The following is a 22,260-nucleotide window of genomic DNA, read 5'->3' on the forward strand; positions in this document are numbered from 1 at the left end:
AATGAAGCTGGGAAGTTCAGGTAAAGTGGCCCCCACGAACACTGGGGCCTTGTGTGTTACGCTTGCGAGTGTGAACATTACCTTGGAGATCCAGCATAGACAGGGTTTACAGCCTGGCAGCACACAGACAAAACACATGCGTGTTTTGCTTGACTGTGTACTGTGGTTTGAAAATTGGGATATTTTGGGGCGCCTGGGTGGCTCATTCTGTTAAGCATCTGGCTTCAGCTCAGGTCACGATCTCACTGTTCATAAGTTCAAGCCCCACATCATGTTCTCTGCTGGCAGTGCAGAGCCCTCTTTGGATCTTCTGCCTCCATCTCTCTCTCTCTCTCTCTCTCTGCCCCTCCCCTACTTGCACAAGCATGCTCTTTCTTTCTCTCTCAAAAATAAAAAAAAATAAGATATTTTATAAATATATCTGGCTTCCCTTAAAATGCAGAAATTTGGGACCTGAAGTCTTGAAAGACAAAGTTGCTAGTGCTGACAGCAGGTGGTCCTTTAATAAGACCTGTGCTGTCTTGTTCACCTCGTCTTCTCCTCCAGCACCTGTCTTGCATCAGGGCTTCCTTCCTCATATGTCACCTGCCTCCTCCATTTAGATAAATGGGTTTGCAAACTGATGTGGGAAACAAAGGCAAAAAAAAATATTAAATGTCCCTATAACATACAGCCCATTAACAAGTCCTTGAAGCAGGCAGAGTGACCTTCCTCTGAGAGCTCAGCTTCCTTGAGGTTGACACTTTGCAAGGCAAAAGGCGATTTTAGCTTAACATTATCCTGACACCCCAGGATCCTGTGAGTCTACTCTAAAATATAGAAATTCCTTTGGAAATTTCCTTTATCTCTTCATCCCAAGATATATGTTAGCAATCATCCTCCAAGCATATGGCCCACCGATACACATCTGAAGGATCTTATGACTGAGGGTTTACTGAACAGTAATAAATGACATTTTCCTAACAATAGCTAGCCCCCTCAGGGTCCTAGAAACCTTGTTTCCAAATACCTTGGAGGCTTGTGCAGTCTCTGACCCCCTCCCAACCTGAAAGTATATACTGTAAAACCTTGGATTACAAGGAATTTGTTCTGCAAGACAAGCAAACATTTCTAATACATTTTAACTTGATAAATGAGTGATGTCTTGCAATGTGAGTAGTATGTGACACCAAATGTCACATGATCACAACCAAGCCAATGGTTCTTGAAATTCGCTTTGATATATGAGTGCTTTGAATGGAATGAATTTCATTCCATTTCATTCCATATCTGGAATTAATTATGCTCCCAAACCAAAGTTTTATGTAATCAGTTACCCCTCACAGTCCCAGTGCAGCTCTTTCTACCGCTGGATCCTGTCCCTGTGCTTTAATAAAACTACCTTTTTCGCACCAAGGATGTCTCAAGAATTCTTTCTTGGACGTTGGCTCTGAATCCCAACACTTCCACATCACAACCACTAGCTTAGGTTCAGAATATCTGGATAAAAATCATATCATAATAGGGACACCTGGATGGTTCAGTCGGTTAAGTGTCTGACTTTTGATTTCGGTTCAGGTAATGATCTCACAGTTCCATGAGTTTGAGCCCCACATAGGGCTCTGTGCTGACAGTGCAGACCTTGCTTGAGATTCTGTGTCCCTCTCTCTCTGCCCTTCCCCTGTGCTCTCTGTCTCTCTCAAAAATAAATATTTTTAAAAATCCCACCATGATAGTGAGTCTCCAAAATAATCCCCCAATGAGACACGCCTTCCATTATTTATGTCCTCCACAGTGAATCTGAGCTGGTCCTGTATAGCTAATAGAATGTGAGGGAAGTGACACTGTGACTTCCAAGGCCAGTTCATAAGATGCCAGTCACCACAGTCAGGAGTCTGACTATGTATGCCAAGGCCACCATGCTGGAAGCAACCCTAAACTAACAGTGTGGAGAGGCTGTATAGACAAAGAGAAGACTGGGCAGTCCCCAAGTGTTTCAGGCATCCCTTCTGAGATGCCAGACATGTGAAAGCCATCTGGGACACACAGGTCAGCTGTCACCTACCTGCAACAATATACAGTCATATGGGAGACTCCAAGAGAGCCATCTAGCTGAGCCCGTTTGACCCACAGAATCATGACAAACAATAACAAATTATTTTTAGCCACCATGTTTGGGGTGGCTTGTTACACAGCAATAGAGAACTAAATATCTACATTACCACTTACTAGGGATGTGGCTTGGGGCAAATTATTTAGCATCATTAAGCCTCAGTTTTTTTCATCTTTAAAATAATGGTGATAATAGTACTGCTTCAGAGTTGTTTGAAATTCAAATTCGGTCATGAATGGAATGTACTTAGCCTTGAAGCTAGCATGTCATGAGTGCTTAATAAATGTTAATCATTATTTTGTTTCAGTTCTCATTAGTATTGTTGTTGAAGACTATGGTGGGTAGTTATCTCTCAAAACCAGCATGCCAAAAAGGGAGCGGAGGCAGGGAAGGTACTGATGGACAGATGACAGTCAAGGAGGGTATACATGTAGAAGACAGGGTGGTGTGTATATTTTGATATCCCAAACTCTGAAACACCAGGCAGTTGGCTATTTATTTCATTTTGGTGTCTGTACTAAGGATTCTGGTGAGTCCTATCAAATCACAATTCATTAATCCAAACTCATTCAAAAATATTTATTGAGCACTGACTGTGTCAGGCACTGTTCTAGGTGATCTGGGAATACAGCAGTGAACAAAACAGATAAAGACCCCTTTCCTCATGGAACTTCCATTCTAGTGTCGAGGGACACATACCAAACAAATAAGTAAGTAAAATATATAGTATGGCAGATGGTGATATGTACAATGGAAAAAAAGTTAAGAATGGTAATGAGTGTGGCATGGGAGAAACTAGATTGTAATTGTAAGTAAGTAGGTCAAAAGAAGGCCTCCCTGAGCATGGTGGAAAGTGAGCAAAGAACTCTGGGGTGGGGAGGGACCATCATATAGAAGGATCCAAACATAAAAAACAGCTGGAAGCTCATATGGTTCTATCTACTGATTATCAATCACACTGGTGGATATATATGTTTTCTCCCAATGATTCTGTAAGGCAAATGTTATTATATGTTATCTTTAACTTACTCAGACACTTGTTTATCCTATTGTACAATACATCTCTTTCAGCTACTTTAACTTCTTTTTGGGAAAAGGGAAGATGATGTATTGGTCAGGTTAAGTTAGGTTAAGTAACAATCCCCAAATCACATTCACTAATCACAATAATAGTGTATTTCTTATTCACAACAGCCCTTAGTGGCTGGACTCCATAGAGCCTTCATTCAGAGATTCTTCCAGCTGAGGCACACCATTCACATTGCCAATCACAGCAGCAGGGAGGAGGAAAGATGGAAAATTGACACCCTGTCTTAAATGCTGGAAGATACAAGTCACTACTTCTCTCCTATTTCATTGACCAGAGCAGGTCATGTGTAGCTCTGTGTGTGTGTGTGTGTGTGTGTGTGTGTGGGAGCATGCACACACACGCATGATCATCCTAAATGCCTAGAAGTAAAAGGAAATAGATATTAATGAATACTTTAATGTCTACCATAGATGGATACATAGATAGATAGAAATGATAGATGACAGTAATGATAAATAATAGAGATAAAGTAAATAAAAGAAAATGAAACAGGCTTAGAAATGAAAAATAATTTGCCTACTATCAAGCAGTAGGTACAAACAGCAGGTAGTTCCAAGCAGTTTGTAAATAGCCAAGTCAAGATCATAACCCGGATTCATTTAGATTTCATTTTTTTAATGTTTACTTATTCTTGAGAAAGAAAGAGACATAACATGAATGAAGAAGGGGCCGAGAGAGGGAGACACAGAATCCGAAGCAGGCTCCAGGCTCTGAGCTGTCAGCACAGAGCCCAACATGGGTCTCCAACCCACAAACCATGAGATCATGACCTGAGCCAAAGTCAGATGTTTAACCGACCAAACCACCAAGATGCTCCTGTAATTCTTCTTATAGGAGGTCCAAAATAGATTAGCTATAATGTTCCTCAGTGGAAATCTTGAGAATGAGGAATTATTTCCTTAAATTTCATTGAATTGTCTTTTAGTTACGTGACTTCCCTTTCACAAATATTGCAGAATGGAAATACAAACCACAATCGGTTTTCAAAGATGGGCTGACGATTAATTTGTCATAAATAAAAGTTTATGAATCAATATAGTCACCATAGGAATGACTAAAGGCTTGGACTGTCACTCCTGATAACATCCAAAGAGGCTCACTCATCTTTTCAATCAAATAGCCAGCGGAGACAGCTCTAAACTGATCTACACTATGGTGTAGACCATAATAAACATTCTAAAATGCCCAACATTATTTATTTGATATAACTATAATTAGGCAAACAGCAATGTGCCAGAGAGAGCCTTGGATAGGCAATATGGCCCTTGGTAAATATTTCAGGTATTTCTGAGCAACTCAATGAGCCGAGTGGCTCTGGGATACAGAGACAAACCGATCAGAGCTCATGAGGCCGGGGTGGGGCTCATGTGAAGGGTGTTCTGGGGCAGTGGGGGGAGATCTTAGAGTCTTGGGGGAAGAGGAGAGCCACAGCTTCCGTTCTCTGCTGTGCTAGTAGTTGTTATTCTTAAAACAGAGCCTCTTTGATGTGCTGTACATTAGCATGTCATGCTCCCTCAAATCAATATTCTTTTTCATGTGGGGATTTTGAGTCATTTTTATACTTCCTCTTTTAAAGTTCCTTAAACCCCAATAAATAAAAATACTGATTGCCTGCTCTTGGAGAACACAAAATTTCTATACCAATGATACAAATACTCCTTGTTTCTCCTCATTGCCCCCTGGTTCTTGGAACTGGATTGTGTAGACTTCCTGACCCCTTGAGGTTAAGGGCTGTGGCCATTCCCACCTAATCAATAGTGTTCATAAAGTATTTATTTTACCTCACTGAACAAAGCACCTCTTTGGTTTTTTTTTTTTTTAAGTTTATTTATTTTTGAGAGAGAGACAGTGTGAGCAGGGGAGAGGCAAAGAGAGAGAGAGAGAGAGAGAGAGAGAGAGAATCCTAAGCAGGCTCCACACCATCAGCACAGAGCCTGATGCAGGGCTCAAACTCGTGAAGCCACAGATCATGACCTGAGCTGAAACAAAGAGTCGGATGCTTAACTGACTGAGCCACCCTGGTGCCCCAAAAACACATCTTTGAAAGAAGGATTAACATATTTTTATCTGATAACTACCTGCTACACATATTTCTGGCACATTTTTTTCTACATTGGACCTTTTCTTTTAAAGAACATACTTCAGGCTCCCCATTCCCCAGACTAAACCAAAACTTTTTTTAAACCGAGGTATAATTTACACACAACCCCATATTAGTTTCAGATGTACAGCATGATGATTTGATATTTTTATGCTTGCAAATGAACACCACAATATGTCTAATTAATAGTCTGTCACCTTTCATAGTTATAAGAAATCAAAATTTTTACCACTTTTCCATAAGCAATTTGGTACCCATAATTTTTTCAAAGAGTATTATGGGTTTGATTCCCTCCAAGAACTACTGGAAAACATAACTTTGGAACTTTTATGATAATTAATGTTTTTTTATTTAAAGTAATACTGAGACAGATACTAAATGTGACATTCTGTCCCAAATAGGTGTAGAGAGTATAAAGTTAATGCGTTTCTGAGTCTTAGGTCTCACCAGGCTGTGAGTACAAAATAAGAATTTTACAGGACAAGTCCAACCAGCCTGGTGCCAGAAAGGGGTGCTTCAGTGAGTGGTCCCCACCTTCTGGGTTCCTCAGAGGGTTCCTCAGGTAGTGACCCCCTGTCTCCACCAGGAGGCGCTGCAGTGTGGTGGTTAAGAGCCTAGGCCTTGAAGTCCTACAGACAGATGGGCTTGAACCCTGCTCTCCCACTTACTGACTCTGTGACCTGTGCCTCAGTTTACTCATTTTAAAACTGGCACAATAACAGTACTTACAGATTGTTAAAGAAGAGGATATGTATACAGGATCTGGTGTTGGCACCCAGTAAGAACAACTCCTATCACATGGGAGACTTTTGGCAAGATGTAACACAAAAACCAGTTGAGAATGGCTTAAACATGAGGATTTATTCTTTCAATTAACAAGGAGTCCCCAGATAGGATGGCTCCAGGACTGGTTGGTTCAGTGACTTAGAGTGATATCATGAGCAACTTCTTTTTCTACTCTTCAGCATGTCAGATTTTCCTCAGTTAGGCTGCCATCGTGTATGAGAAATTTATGTATATCATCCAGACAAAAGATTGCCCAGAGAGAAAATGTCCTGCTTTTACTACAACTTGATTTTTAACAGCAAAGAAGCCCCTCTCTTGGCAGACTTCATTTACCTACACCAGTTGCTAGTGAGGAGAATGGGTTTGCCATGATTGATTCACACTAACCAAGATTTACCTCTAATCTGGGAATAAGATCACTTCCCCCAGGAGTATGTGCCCCTGAAGTTGGGGGAAGGAGCACAAAAGACTTGTGACTGAATCCCACCTAGAAAACTAAAAAGTTGAGAGACTGGCTTGCTAAGGGCTCTGATGGTGTGTGCAAAGTGTCTGTGACCTGTTGGGATACAACAGCATTCCCAGGGTTTGTGGCTGAGGCATGTTTTCTGGGGACAAAATATGAACCACACATGACCGCCATCTGGTGGGGTTGGGTTGGACACTCTCCAAAAGGCCTGCAAAGAATAGAGTTAGGGCGTGAGAGGAATGAGCTGGGAGAGTAGGCGATGTGGGTCAGAGCTGGATGCTTAAAATTGGTACCCAGGATTATGGATATTGGTAATGTCAAAAACTAGGATTGAGGGGCATCTGGATGGTTCAGTTTGTTAAGCTTCCAACTTTGGCTCAAGTCATGATCTCACAGTTTGTAGTTTTAGCCCAGTGTTAGGGGAGGGATTCTCTCCCTCCCCCAATCTCTCTGCCCCTACCCAACTCATGTTTTCTCTCTCAAAATAAATAAATACACTTAAAAAAAATCTTTAAAACAAAAAACGCTTAGGGTTTAAGTGGAAATAAGTGGCCAATATAGGCTGGAGAACAAGATCATTGGAGAAAGAAGGCAAGGACCTGAGAAACTAGAAAAAAATAATGTAAAATGGACATTGAAATCCTCACAAGCTGTGACAGAAGCATTCCTGGAATGACAGGAACCCCAAGAGTAAAGAGGAGAGAGGGCAAGTGAAAACGGGTTCATTTGCAACCAGGAGAAATAGTGGATGATATGGTTTGTTGATGTAAGTTTCAGAGAGTGACTTTTAGGGCATGGAAGATTAAGGGGACTGTCTAGTCTCTCTCCAAGCTGAGCGGTGTGAGGGGTGCAAGAGAAAACTGACCTGGAAAGGATTCGAGGGAAGTAGTTTTGGCTAGAATAAGGAGGTGAAAGAAAGGTGAAAACAAGTTAAAGATTTAGGAAATTTTATTGTTGATTGATTTTGAGTTCCAGAGGGCATAGTGGAAATGACTGGGAGTGGGTAAGGGAATATGGAAGAATATTCCAGAAGGAAGAATGTGAAAAGCGATATGGAGATTTTTTTTCCAAACGTGATTTATTTATTATTTATTTTGAGAGAGAGAGAGAGAGAGTATGTGTGATGAGCAGAGGAGGGGCACAGAGAGAGAGAGAGAGAGAGAGGGAGAGAGAGAATCCCAAGCAGGCTCTGCACTGTCAGTGAGGAGGCTTGAACCCACAAACCGTGAGATCATGACCTGAGCCAAAATCAAGAGTCACACAGTTAACCGACTGAGCCACCCAGACACCTTTATAGGGCTTCTTGCAGTGATAAAATTAACAGGAGTCAAGGGCATGTGAAATTTGCCTTAATGGTTTTGAGGAAGAAAGTTGTGGCAAGGCTATATACCAAGAGGTAGAAACAGGTGACAAGGCCTTTCCAAGTGTCCTGCAGAGTCTGGAGTGGCTTACTGATCCCTGTGATGAAAGCATTGAGGGCGTTACTCCAAGCACATTGGGCTCAAAGTTCCCTGCTGATCCTGCATTACACCATTAGGTGGTGTAGACTGAGGCTGGAGATGGTAATTTTAACCAAGCATAAGCTAGCTCCTCTCTTGACCTGCTGGTAGATACTCAGACACCAGGGAAGAGATAGAACTTTGAGCATCCAGACGTTAATAGCTAACATTGAGTATGTAGTATATACTGGGTACATGATAGTTTTACATGTATTAGCACACTTGATCCTCAGAATGATCCTCTCAGGGAAGTGCTATATACCTATTAACAGGTGAGAATTCTGATGCTTAATGAGACTGCAACTTATTGTGATCTGTCCAGTGCCATCGTGAGAGATGGAGAGCAAATATGAAACCAGACAGTCTGCTCTTAAACTGCCTCACTTACCTGGGGAACTTTTTAAGCCATCCTGGGTTTAAAACTTATTTTTTATCCCTTATTCATTTAAAAATCACAAATGCAGTATTTACCAAAACAAAAAACAAAAAAATGCTCATTCAAAAAGATACCATGCACCCCTATAACTATTATGTTATTAACACAAAGATATGCAAGCAACCTACATGTCCATCAATAGAGATGAATGGATAAAGAAGATGTGGGACAGATGATAGATGATAGATAGATAGATAGATAGGCAGGCAGACAGGTAGACAGATAGATACACATACATACAATGGAATATTAGTTATAAAAAAAAGTGAGATCTTGCCATTTGCAACAACATGGTTGGGTACCTAAAGGGTATGGCACTAAGTAAAATAAGTCAGGTAAAAACAAATACTATGATTTCACTTATATATGAAATCTAAAAACCAAAACAAATAGGCAGAAACCTATAAATTAAGACTGATAAATAAAGACAACAAACTGATGGCTGCCAGAGGAGCGGGGGGTTAGGGATTGGTGAAATGGATGAAGGGAGTGGGAGACACAGGCTTCCAGTTACGAAATGAGTAGTCACAGGGATGAAAAGTACCACACAGGGGATGTAGTCAACGGTGCTGTAATAGCGCTGTGTGGTGACAGATGGCAGCTACACTTGTGGGGAGCACAGTACATGGAGTTATCCAATCACCATGTTGCATACCTGAAACTGACATAACATTGTGTGTCAAGTATACTTCAATAAAAAAGGGGGAAATAGGGAGGAGCCAAGATGGCAGAACAACATGGGAGTTTTTTGTGTGTCTCATGTTCATGAAATACAGCCAGACCAACACTAAACCATCCTGCACACCTAGAAAACGTATCTGAGGATTAACACAATAATCTTCACAACCTGAACCACAGAACTCAGCAGGTATGTGGTGTGGAAAGGTGAACTGGGGGAGAGAGAAGCCGTGGAGGGCAGGGAGCCACTTTTGCATGAGGAGAGAGGGCTGAGATGGGGGGGAAGAATACAGGAAAAGCATCCCCCCCCCCCCCCCCCCACAAAGCACTGGAGAGAAAGTGGAAACAGCCACAGGGACTGAACTAAAGACGGAGAAAGGAGAAAGGAGAAGGTTTAAATTCTGTTAAAACTATAAACAGGGGAGCACAGAGGCTGAAACTCTGCAGCTCAATACCCGGTGGCGCTCTGGTGGGAAGGGTGAATCCCCAGGAGTAGAGTGGAGTCCAGGAGTCTTCAGGCCACACAGGGAGAGGCGGTTCCCTTGCTGGGAGGACACGTGGTAGAGGCTGTGTGGCCCCTGCACAGGCAAAGACCCCAGTGGACCCAGGAGAAAACCACATTTGCTGGTGCTGGAACGAGGTCACTGAGGGTGAAGCCTGGTGCCAGATGTGTGATGTGATTTTCCATATTCCCTGAAACGCTGCTGCTACACAATCGTGCAAACTTTTTCTGGGATGGGCTGGCACCCAGCCGCAGTCTCTGGGTGTCAGCAGCAGCACAGTCCCACGAATATTCCTGGGTGCAGCCAGCACCCGGCCATTGCTCAGTGAGACCTTCCACAGAGGGGCAGAAAGGGTCAAAGCCACAGTCCCTCAGAAGTAAGGGGTCGAGAAGCACAGCCTCATCTGAGACAAAACTCAGGGGGAAGGGTCTACCTAGGGCTTGGTCATGGACTGTGTAAAAGCGGGGAGTGGAAGGAAGCTGAAGACAAAGGATGGGTGCACGATTGCTAATGAGGGAGAACAGAATTCAGATACTAGAGACTGGGTAGCTGGGTGACACCATTTTCACCACTCCCACGCGTGCGCACACGCACCTACGAGCGCCACAACAATCCGCCCCAGTAGGCTAGCAGCACCATCTAGTGGAGTACAGAGCCATTACACTAAGCCCCACCCAACTGGGCCAACCTCGCTCTTCAGGAACACAAGTCTCCACCTGCTTAGTTTATGGACTATAAAAGGCTTCATAGTTTGACTTCTAGGGGAAAACCAAGTAATTTCAGTCATATTTCAATCTGTTCGCTGGACCATCTATTCAATTTTCTTTCTTTCTTTTTTCTTTTTTCTCTTTTTCATTTCTTTTCATTTTCTTGAATACAGAAAGAGAAAAAATTCATTTTTATTTTCAATTTTTATTAAAACTATTTTTCTTTAATTTTTTTTCTACTATATTTTCTACTTTTGTGTAAATTTTTTTCAAATTCTATTTCACTTCCATCATTTCATTTTAGTCTACTTTAGTGTCAAATTTTCAAATGATTTCTTTCCTTTTTTTTATTTCCCCTTTTTTCTCTAATCAAGCCCCTTTCAACACCCAGACCAAAACACACCTAGGATCTAACAACATTTATTAGACTTTGTGTGTGTGTGTGTGTGTGTGTGTGTGTGTGTGTGCTTGTTTTTAATTTTTTAATTTTAATATTTTTTCAATTTTAATTTTTTTACCTCATTAATTCCTTTTCTCCCTTCAAAATGACCAAATGAAGGAATTCATCCCAAAAGAAAGAGCAGGAAGAAACGACAGCCAGGGAATTAACCAAGCAAGAGCCAGAATTTAGAATCACAATAATAAGAATACTAGCTGGAGTTGAAAATAGAATCCCTTTCTGCAGAGATAAAAGAAGTAAAAGCTAGTCAGGATGAAATAAAAAATGCTATAACTGAGCTGCAATCTCGAATGGATGTCACAGTGGCAAGGATGGATGAGGCAGAACAGAGAATCAGAGATATAGAGAACAAACTTATGGAGAATAATGAAGCAGAAAAAAAGAGGGAAGTTAAGGTGAAAGAGCACAATTTAAGAATTAGAGAAATCAATAACTCATTAAAAAGGAACAACATTAGAATCATAGGGGTCCCAGAAGAGGAAGATAGAGACATAGGGGTAGAAGGGTTATGTGAGCAAATCATAGCAGAAAACTTTCCTAACCTGGGGAAAGACACAGACATCAAAATCCAGGAAGCACAGAGGACTCCCATTAGATTCAACAAAAACCGACCTTCAACAAGGCATCTCATAGTCAAATTCACAAAATACTCAGGCAAGGAGAGAATCATGAAAGCAGAAAGGGAAAAAAAGTCCCTAACCTACAAGGGAAGACAGATCAGGTTTGCAGCAGACCTATCCACAGAAACTTGGCAGGCCAGAGAGGAGTGGCAGGATGTATTCAATGTGCTGAATCAGAAAAATATGCAGCCAAGAATTCTTTATCCAGCAAGGCTGTCATTCAAAATAGAAGGAGAGATAAAAAGTTTCCCAGACAAAAATTAAAGGAGTTTGTGACCACTAAACCAGCCCTGCAAAAAATTTTAAGGGGGACTCTCTGAGGGGAGAAAAGATGAGAAAAAACAAACAAATAAATAAAGACCAAAAGCAACAAAGACTAGAAAGGACTGGAGAACACCACCAGAAACTCCAACTCTACAAGCAACATAATGGCAATAAATTCATATCTTTCAGTACTCACTCTAAACGTCAATGGACTCAATGCTCCAATCAAAAGACATAGAGTAACAGAATGGATAAGAAACAAGACCCATTGGGGCGCCTGGGTGGCGCAGTCGGTTGAGCGTCCGACTTCAGCCAGGTCACGATCTCGCGGTCCGTGAGTTCGAGCCCCGCGTCAGGCTCTGGGCTGATGGCTCAGAGCCTGGAGCCTGTTTCCGATTCTGTGTCTCCCTCTCTCTCTGCCCCTCCCCCGTTCATGCTCTGTCTCTCTCTGTCCCAAAAATAAATAAACGTTGAAAAAAAAAAATTAAAAAAAAAAAAAAAAAGAAACAAGACCCATCTACATGCTGTTTACAAGAGACCCACTTTAGAGCTAAAGACACCTTCAGATTGAAAGTAAGGGGATGGAGAACCATCTATCATGCTAATGGTCAACAAAAGAAAGCTGGAGTAGCCATACTTATATCAGACAATCTGGACTTTAAAATAAAGACTGTATCAAGAGATGAAGAAGGGCTTTATATCATAATTAAGGCGTCTACCCACCAAGAAGACCTAACAAATGTAAACATCTATGCGCCAAATGTGGAACACCCAAAAATATAAATCAATCACAAACATAAAGAAACTCATTGACAGTAATACCATAATAGTAGGGGACTTCAACACCCCACTCACAGCAATGGACAGATCATCTAATCAAAAAATCAACAAGGAAACAATGGCTTTGAATGACACACTGGACCAGAGGGACTTAACAGATATATTCAGAACATTTCATCCTAAAGCAGTGGAATATACATTCTTCTCCAGTGCACATGGAACGTTCTCCAGAATAGACCACATAGTGGGACACAAATCAGCCCTCAACAAGAACAAAAAGATCGAGATCATACCGTGCATATTTTCAGACCACAATGCTATGAAACTTGAAATCAACCACAAGAAAAAATTTGGAAAGGTAACAAATACTTGGGAGACTAAAAGAACATCCTACTAAAGAATGAATGGGCTAACCAAGAAGTTAAAGAGGAAATTAAAAAGTTCATGGAAGCCAATGAAAATGATAACACCACAACCCCAAACCTCTGGGATGCAGGAAGGCAGTCATAAGAGGAAAGTATATAGCAATTCAGGCCTTCCTAAAGAAGGAAGAAAGATTTCCTATACAGAACCTAATCTTATGCCTTAAAGAGCTGGAAAAAGAACAGCAAATAAAATCCAAAGCCAGCAGGAGACAGGAAATAATAAAGATTAGAGCAGAAATTAATGCTATTGAAACCAAAAAAACAGTAGAACAAATCAATGAAACCAGAAGCTGGTTCTTTGAAAGAATTAACAAAATTGATAAACCACTAGCCAGTTTGATCAAAAAGATAAAGGAAAGGACCCAAATGAATAAAATCAAGAATGAAAGAGGAGAGATCACAACCAACACAGCAGAAATAAAAACAATAATAAGAGAATATTATGAGCAAGTATATGCCAATAAAATGGGCAATCTGGAAGAAATGGACAAATTCCTAGAAACATACAAACTATCAAAACTTAACCAGGAAGAAAGAAAATTTGAACAGACCCATAACCAGTAAAGAAATTGAATCAGGAGACTATAGATGCTGGAGTGGATGTGGAGAAACGGGAACCCTCTTGCACTGTTGGTGGGAATGAAAACTGGTGCAGCCACTCTGGAAAACAATGTGGAGTTTCCTCAGAAAATTAAAAATAGATCTACCCTATGACCCAGCAATAGCACTGCTAAGAATTTACCCAAGGGATACAGGAGGGCTGATACATAGGGGCATTGTACCCCAATGTTTATAGCAGCGCTTTCAACAATAGCCAAATTATGGAAAGAGCCTAAGTGTCCATCAACTGACGAATGGATAAAGAAGATGTCGTTTATATATACAATGGAATACTACTTGGCAATGAGAAAGAATGAAATCTGGCCATTTGTAGAAACGTAGGTGGAAGTGGAGAGTATTATGCTAAGTGAAATAAGTCAGGCAGAGAAAGACAGATACCATATGTTTTCACGCATATGTGGATCTTGAGAAACTTAACACAAGACCAGGGGGAAGGAGAAGGGGGGAAAAAGTTACAGAGAGGGAGGAAAGCAAATCATAAGAGACTCTTAAATACTGAGAACAAACTGAGGGTTAATGGGGGCTGGGGGAGAGGGGAAAGTGGGTGATGGGCATTGAGGAGGGCACCTGTTGGAATGAGCACTGGGAACCAGTTTGACAATAAATTATATATATATAAATGAAAGAAACCGAATTAGTAATCAAAAATCTTCCAAAACACAGGAGTCCGGGGCCAGATGGCTTTCCAGGGGAATTCTACCAAACATTTAAGGAAGAGTTAACACCTATTCTTTTGAAGCTGTTCCAAAAAATAGAAGTGGAAGGAAAACTTCCATACTCTTTTTATGAAGCCAGCATTACCTTGATTCCAAAACCAGAGACCCCACTAAAAAGGAGAATTATAGACCAATTTCCTTGATGAACATGGATGCAAAAATCCTCAAGAAGATATTAGCCAACCAGATCCAACAATACATTAAAAAAAATATTCACCATGACCAAGTGGGATTTATACCTGGGATGCTGGGCTGGTTCGATATCCGCAAAACAATCAATGTAATTCATCACATCAATAAAAAAGAAAAGGACAAGAACCATATGATCTCTCAATAGATGCAGAGAAAGAATTTGACAAAATACAGCATCCTTTCTTGATAAAAAACCTCAAGAAAGTAGGGATAGAAGGATCATACCTCAAGATCATAAAAGCCATATATGAATGACCCAATGCTAATATCATCCTCAATGGGGAAAAATTGAGAGCTTTCCCCCTAAGGTCAGGAACAAGACAGTGATGCCCACTATCACCACTGTTATTCAACACAGTATTGGAAGTCTTAGTCTCTGCAATCAGATAACACAAATAAAAGACATCCAAATTGGTCAGGAAGAGGTCAAACTTTCACTCTTTGCAGATGACATGATACTCTATATGGAAAACCCAAAAGATTCTACGAAAAAACTCCTAGAACTGATTCATGAATTCAGCAAAGTTGCCAGATATAAAACCAATGCACAGAAATTGGTTGCATTCCTATACACCAACAATGAAGCAAGAGGAAGAGAAATCAAGGAATCGATCCCATTTACAATTGCACCAAAAACCATAAAATGCCTAGGAATAAATCTAACCAAAGAGGTGAAAAATCTATGCACTGAAAATTGTAGAAATCTTATGAAAGAAATTGAAGAAGACAAAAAAAAAAAAAAATGGAAAAAGATTTCATGCTGCTGGATAGGAAGAACAAATATTGTTAAAAAATCAATACTACCCAAAGAAATCCACATATTCAATGCAATCCCTATCAAAGTAACACCAGCATTCTTCACAGAGCTAGAATAAACAATCCTAAAAATTGTATGGAACCAGAAAAGACCCCGAATAGCCAAAGCGATCTTGAAAAAGAAAACCAAAGCAGGAGGCATCACAATCCCAGACTTCAAGCTGTATTACAAAGCTGTAATCATCAAGACAGTATGGTACTGGCACAAGAACAGACACTCAGATCAATGGAATAGAATAGAGAACCCAGAAATGGACCCACAAAAGTATGGCCAACTAATCTTTGACAAAGCAGGAAAGAATATCCAATGGAATAAAGACAGTCTCTTCGGCAAGTCGTGCTGGGAAAACTGGACAGTGACATGCAGAAAAATGAACCTGGACCACTTTCTTACACCCTACACAAAAATAAACTAAAAATGGATGAAAGACCTAAATGTAAGACAGAAAGCCATCAAAATTCTCGAGGAGAAAGCAGGAAAAAACCTCCTTGATCTTGGCTGCGGCGACTTCTTACTCAACATGTCTCCAGAGGCAAGGGAAACAAAAGCAAAAATGAACTATTGGGACCTCATCAAAATAAAAAGCTTCTGCACAGTGAAGGAAACAATCAGCAAAACTAAAAGGCAACTGACAGAATGGGAGAAGATATTTGCAAACGACATATCAGATAGAGGGTTAGTATCCAAAATCTATAAAGAACTTATCAAACTCAACACCCAAAAAAACAAATAATACAGAGAAGATATGGGCAAAAGACACGAATAGACACTTCTCCAAAGAAGACATCCAGATGGCCGACACATGCAAAAATGCTCAACATCACTCATCATCAGGGAACTACAAATCAAAACCACAATGAGATAGCACCTCACCCCTGTCAGAATGTCTAACATTAACAACTCAGCCAACAAACAGATGTTGGCGAGGATGCGGAGAAAGAGGATCTCCTTTGCATTGCTGGTGGGAATGCACACTGATGCAGCCACTCTGGAAAACAGTATGGAGGTTCCTCAAAACATTAAAAATAGAACTACAACCCAGCAATCGCACTACTAGGTATTTATCCAAGGGATACAGGTGTGCTATTTCGAAGGGACACGTGCACCCCCATGTTTATAGCAGCACTATCAACAATAGCTAAAGTATGGAAAGAGCCCAAATGTCCATCGATGGATGAATGGATAAAGAAGATGTGGTATATATATATATATATATATATATATATATATATATGTATACACACACACACACACACACACACACACACACACACACAATGGAGTATTACTCGGCAATCAAAAATAATGAAATCTTGCCATATATAACTATGTGGATGGAACTGGAGGGTATTATGGTAAGTGAAATTAGAGAAAGACAAAAATCGTATGACTTCACTCATATGAGGACTTTAAGAGACAAAACAGATGAACATAAGGGAACGGAAACAAAAATAATATAAAAATGGAGGGGGATGAAACGTAAGAGACTCTTAAGTATGGAGAACAGAGGGTTGCTGGAGGGGTTGTGGGAGGGGGGATGGGCTAAATGGGTAAGGGGCATTAAGGAATCTACTATTGAAATCATATGCTAATGTGGATATAAATTAAAAAAATAAAATTATAAAAAACATTTTAAAAAGGGGAGAATAATAAAAATCACAAATGCTTATGTTTGCTCAGATTTATCTACTTTATGTTCACAATTGGCATTTGGTGGGTTTTAATACATGCTTTATTAAAAAATGTAACCCTCAGTTGGTAGTCTAGGGTGTATGACTTTACAGTTGCAAGTGATGAACTCTGTTGGAAACAAATATTCTAAAGATTAATTTTGAAAGTAACCTATTAAGTGGGGTATGATGCAGGGGTCATGAATACATGTTCCCGTAAGATATTTTTTAATGTCTTAATGTTATACAAACGGATACTTGTGGGTTGGGATAAAATTTAGTAACAGTATGAACACATCACTTGAAAAGCTCTTAGTGCCCACTTTGGTAGCCCATACACTAAAACTGGAATGATTCAGAGAAAATAAGCACAAGGAAGACATGCAAAGTCATAAAGCCATCTGTATTGACTTAAAAGAACCTAAATAGGGGCACTTGGGTGGCTCAGTCAGTTAAGTGTCCAACTCTTGACTTTAAGGCTCAGGTCATGATCTCGCGGTTTGTGGGTTTGAGCCCCGTGTTGGGCTCTGCCCTGGCAGTGCACAGCCTGCTTGGGATTCTCTCTCTCACACCCTCTGTCTCTGCCCTTCCCCTGCTTGTGCTCTTTGTCTCTCAAAAATAAAATAAACTTAAAAAAAAAAAAAAAAAAAACAAAACCTAAACAGACAATACAACCAAATGAACTTGACTGGACCTTGGACCAAAAAAACAAAAGTGTCCACAGAAGACAACTGGAAAAATCTGACTACAGACTGTGTATTAGATTCTGGAATTATTAACTTTCTTAGGCATGATACTAGTATTGTGGCTACATAGCTGAATGTCCTTATTCTTAGGAAACACATGCTTAAGCATTTAGGGGTGAAGGCTCATAGTGTCCCGACTTTCAAATGGTTCACCCAAAATAATGTTCTGTGCATGGCTGTGTATGCAAATAGACACACACACACAGACACACGCACAGAAAAAACAAACTAAAAATGTTAACTGCTGGATCTGGGTAAAGGTGAATGGATATTCAACTTTTCTGTGGATTTTAAAATTTTCAAATTAAAAAGCTGGGGAAAAGCATGAGGTTTTTTAATAAATTTGTTCTATGAAATGCAGATTCATTCATTCCTTTTTAAGTAGGCTCCATACCCAGCGTGGAGCCCAATGGAAGGCTTGAACTCAAGACCCTGAGATCCAGAATTGGACACTTGACTGATTGAGCCACTCAGGCACCCCCTATGAAAATACAGATTTTAGAAAAGCAGTATTTCTAAATTGACATGTTACTTCATATACTGCAATCTTACGTAGGTTTGTCCAAGTAGGTTAACAAATAGATCTACTTCATATTCATGTATGTAAGCTTATATATTCAAACTGAGAACACCTCTTAAACTGGAAAACCATTAAGTGGTAAAATAAGACAAGAGCTGAAAAGGATGCTGTTGCAAAGCAAACAATCCTTGGTGGGGAAAGGCAGTGGTGGGGCCGGGGGGGGGGGGGGCGTGTAGTGGCAGAGAGTAGAGAACCACTGTTTTCCCATACAAGACTTACAAAAAACTAATTCCTCAAATTGTATGTATGTGTAACACAGTGTTTTTAAAAATCCAGTTAAAGGAACCGCTTTACTTGGCATCTTTGCTCTTAAAATCCCCCAGTTTCCTTTCATTGTATGCTGTTTTAATGCCTAATGTTACAAGAAATAAAATAGAATGAGGTTGACTCTCAAGGACCTCTGAGAGCTTATTATGTATACACTGCTTCTTACCAGGTGCAAATCTACAAATGGCAAGAACTTTTTTTTCTCCTCATGTGGGCCTAACCTCAGAGAGGAAAAATAAACCCCAAATTGTAAAATGTGGAAACAATGAAAAATTAATCGTCCTCAAGATGGCACCTGATAAGAGGAAAACAGACATGTATTCCCCTGAATAAAGATCAAAACTGTCCTTTTTGTGTTTCAAATGGTGAAATTTTGATTGTACAGGGAACAAAATGTTTATGTGTAAGTTCAGTCAGTTTAGAGTTGCCTTAAATGTGATCAATTATGTAATGGGATGTTGCTGTATTTAGTTTTCAAAGCGGCAAAACTTCAATCTGTGTTCAGGGTGAATACATTTGTAAGTTCTCCTTCAAAGAACAGAAGAGCCAGTAATTAATAAAGACAAGTGTTCGGATTTATTTGGAAATTCACAGTTTCTAATGGCACTACAGCTCTGTAGTTACATATTGAAAGTCATCTTTCCACAACACTGGGTGCTGACACGGATGTGGAACTTCCCGCCCTCGCTCTGCTCCCCTCTGGACCTCTTTTCAGTGAGTTTCTATACAATCAGGCCCTCTTGCTCTGAATGGCTAATTGTACAGACTGGAAAAAAATTTAAATCATCTAAAACATACTGTTAACCTAAAAGCAGCAACTTAAACAAACAAAAAAGGCTTTAAATAGGTCACATTACAAACAATACCCCCAGAAAGGTATTAGACAGATTTAAAAACAGTTATTACTAAAAGTGCTCAATAAGTTATAACTTAAATCTTATAACACAAAATGGTCAATTCGCTCCCTTTCAAAAAGAAACTTTCCACTTTCACTCATTACTGTACAAACACACACTAAGAAATCATTTTCTTCAAATACAGTCACTGCCAATTATTTTTAAAGAAAAAAAAAGACAAAATGAAGACAGACACATTGACATCGCACATGTATACCTCTGCACATCTGTAGCCAATACAAAGCAAACATCAAGGAATAATAATCCCTTTAGACTTGACCAATTAGACAAGGTTTGACAAACTCACTAACTGGTTCTGGGTATATGGACATAGGCAGTGATTATATCACATGAGACCTGGGCTCATTTGACAAACCTTCAAATGTTCCATCTGCAGTAACAGGAAACACTGACCAGAAAGTCTGGAGGATTAGTGCTCATTGTGAATGTTTAAAATGTAATGTAGCTAAAGAAATCCTTTACAAATGGTTAAATGTGTCTGAAAGGTGAATTTATAAAAAATTTATTTGCAAATACCAGTCACTTGCAAGAAAAGATCTTGTAGGCTTTTTTCTCATTTAGTAACTAGAGAAAAACTAGTGTGAACAAGTTAAATGAAAATACCAGTATCGCCATTTACCGAAAAGAGTAAGACTTAAAAATTCCAGCAATTTTTTTTGTTTCCAGTGAGTTTGCTAAACAGAAGTCTAGTCGGCAAATCTGTAGGACTTTACACTGTCTGACCCACATTACTGAACTTCAGGCACAGATCACCTTAAAGCCTTGTAGTGTTTGCAGCTTCAAAAAACTAACAAAGTTATAAAAGAAATCAAACGACAGAAAAAGTTCTCCCTCCTCTTCCAGTGGCGTTATAAATAGACGAAAGGCACATAAATATGGGAAGGTGCAAGAAATAGGAACAAAGCTAAAGGAAGAGGTTTAGGCTTTCATTCCTATCCCACCCAAAGGAACTGGGCTTCCAAATTATGTTTGTCCCAGTAATTAATCTGTGAAAAAACATCTTTATAAAATGTCTACCATTGTCCCTGTAGGAAGTGATCAGCCTTGTAAAACTGCAGCTCATTAATCAAGATTGACACAATCCCACCTACTGTTTTAAAAAGGCAGAAACCATAATTTCTGAATACTTTTCCCATTAATATTTTCTCCCTCCCCCAAACCCTTCAAATACCACAGACTGTTCTTCAAAGAACAACAAAAAAAAGTCTCCAGTATGAAAAGTTCTCTTCATTTTAGATATGTCCCGAGACTGCTGTGACACCAAATGTTCCCACGGTGATCTCTTTGTTTCCTTTGATTATGTCATGCAGGCTCGGCAATGATCCTGACTTAGTCTGTATTAGAGTTTTTATCAGTTTTCCTTGGTCTTGGACTTTAGATCGCCTTCGTTTTAAAGCCCTCTTCTCAGTTTTTGTCTTTTGGGACTGTCCATTGCACAGACTTGTGCAAGCTGAAATGCCACAAAAATAAGACTCTTCAGACTGTGATGATGTTTCTGAGCTTCCTTCAGATGGGGGGCCCTTATAAGAAGAGTGATACACTTCGCCCATATTAGAAAAGTCTCTCTGGTTCATAAAGGGCTTCCTTCCTCTTAGGTCTCCATTGGCTACCGGGTGCAGTGGGTCTGCCGGCTTTATGGTTTCAATTTTTTCAGTTTTGTACTTGCAGCGTTTTTTCTAGAACACAAATTTTTAAAAAGGGTAGTTATTAGACTTCCAATAGTTAACCTCTCAAAACACCTGGAGAGCTGAACTAATGGAGGAAAGTGCCAGCTCCCAGTGAAAAGTGAAACAGCATTATGAACAGCGTGACGTCCTGTTATGTTCTGCATAGATACCACCATTACCTTCTCATTTTGTAAATACACTCAGTCAAAACTCTTTTGGGGTGCCGGAGTGGCTTAGTCAGTTGAGCGTCCGACTTCGGTTCAGGTCATGAGCTCACGGTTTGTGAGCTCAAGCTCTGCACTGGGCTCGCTGCTGTCACCCTGTCATGCTTCAGATTTTCTGTCCCCCTCTTTCTCTGCCCCTCCCCCACTAGCACACACTTGCACAGGCTCTCTCAAAAACTAAACACAACATTAAAAAAAAAAAAACCCTCTTAGCTGCCATCTCTGACAATAGACTTAGGGGGTGATAACTAACAGCTGTGTACCTACTAAGCACCAGGTACCACACAAGTTGCTTTCAGGTGTATCTTCCTTACCAACCCTGAGAAGGGGGTACTTTATCCCTGGTTACTAAATGAGAAAACCAAGGTCCACAGGTTTGGTTCTCTGCTCAAGTTGCAACACAGCAAGTGGCCAGGTTGGGATTGAATCCTGGATTTATTTGTCTCTCAAGTCCAAGTTCTTTCACCTAGAGACCATCACCTCTAATCAAAAAGAGTACAACTTACTTTGAGAGGCAAAACGGAAAAAACCATAGTATTATTTTGAGTTTTGCTACTCATTTAATGGATCATTCCAAGAAGACAAAATCTCCGAGTTTCAGTTTTCTCACATAACTTGCTTTCTCACATAAACTTGCTTCACAGAAAAGCAAACCTTTTCTGTAAAGGGCCAGGCAGTAAGTATTTTAGCCTTTGTATTTCACATACTGTCTCTCTTGCATATTCTTTTTTTATTTTACAACCCTTTAAAGATGGCTCCAGGCCCATACAAAACAGGCCACAGGCCAGATACAGCTTGTGAGTCATAGTTTGCTGACCTTTGTAACATTTATTTGTGTTATTACTATAACTGAAAGTAAACAGTAGAATTTAAGGACCAGTTATATCAAACCTTTCAAGCTATTTCCTCATCTAGTACCAAGTAATACAATATACT

At 40.0% G+C, this 22,260-nt stretch overlaps 1 protein-coding gene across 5 annotated transcripts in view; it reads right to left on the bottom strand.

The window, feature by feature from the left end:
• Window positions 1-19,069: 19,069 nt before the first annotated feature.
• Window positions 19,070-22,260, bottom strand: part of SUCO (SUN domain containing ossification factor) — a 94,685-nt gene continuing 91,494 nt past the window's right edge. For 4 of the 5 annotated variants that reach the window (XM_086693946.1, XM_086693943.1, XM_086693944.1 and 1 more), the window contains one exon: window positions 19,070-21,109. In XM_086693946.1, coding sequence (XP_086550072.1) covers window positions 20,666-21,109 — 444 coding nt within the window. In that variant the 3' untranslated portion in view covers window positions 19,070-20,665. The remainder of the gene's footprint in view (window positions 21,110-22,260) is intronic. The other variant, XR_015246061.1, reaches the window with a different exon arrangement.

This window comes from Puma concolor, chromosome E4, assembly GCF_028749965.1.
Source record: "Puma concolor isolate L17-30 chromosome E4, mPumCon1.1.hap2, whole genome shotgun sequence".
NCBI lineage: Eukaryota > Metazoa > Chordata > Mammalia > Carnivora > Felidae > Puma > Puma concolor.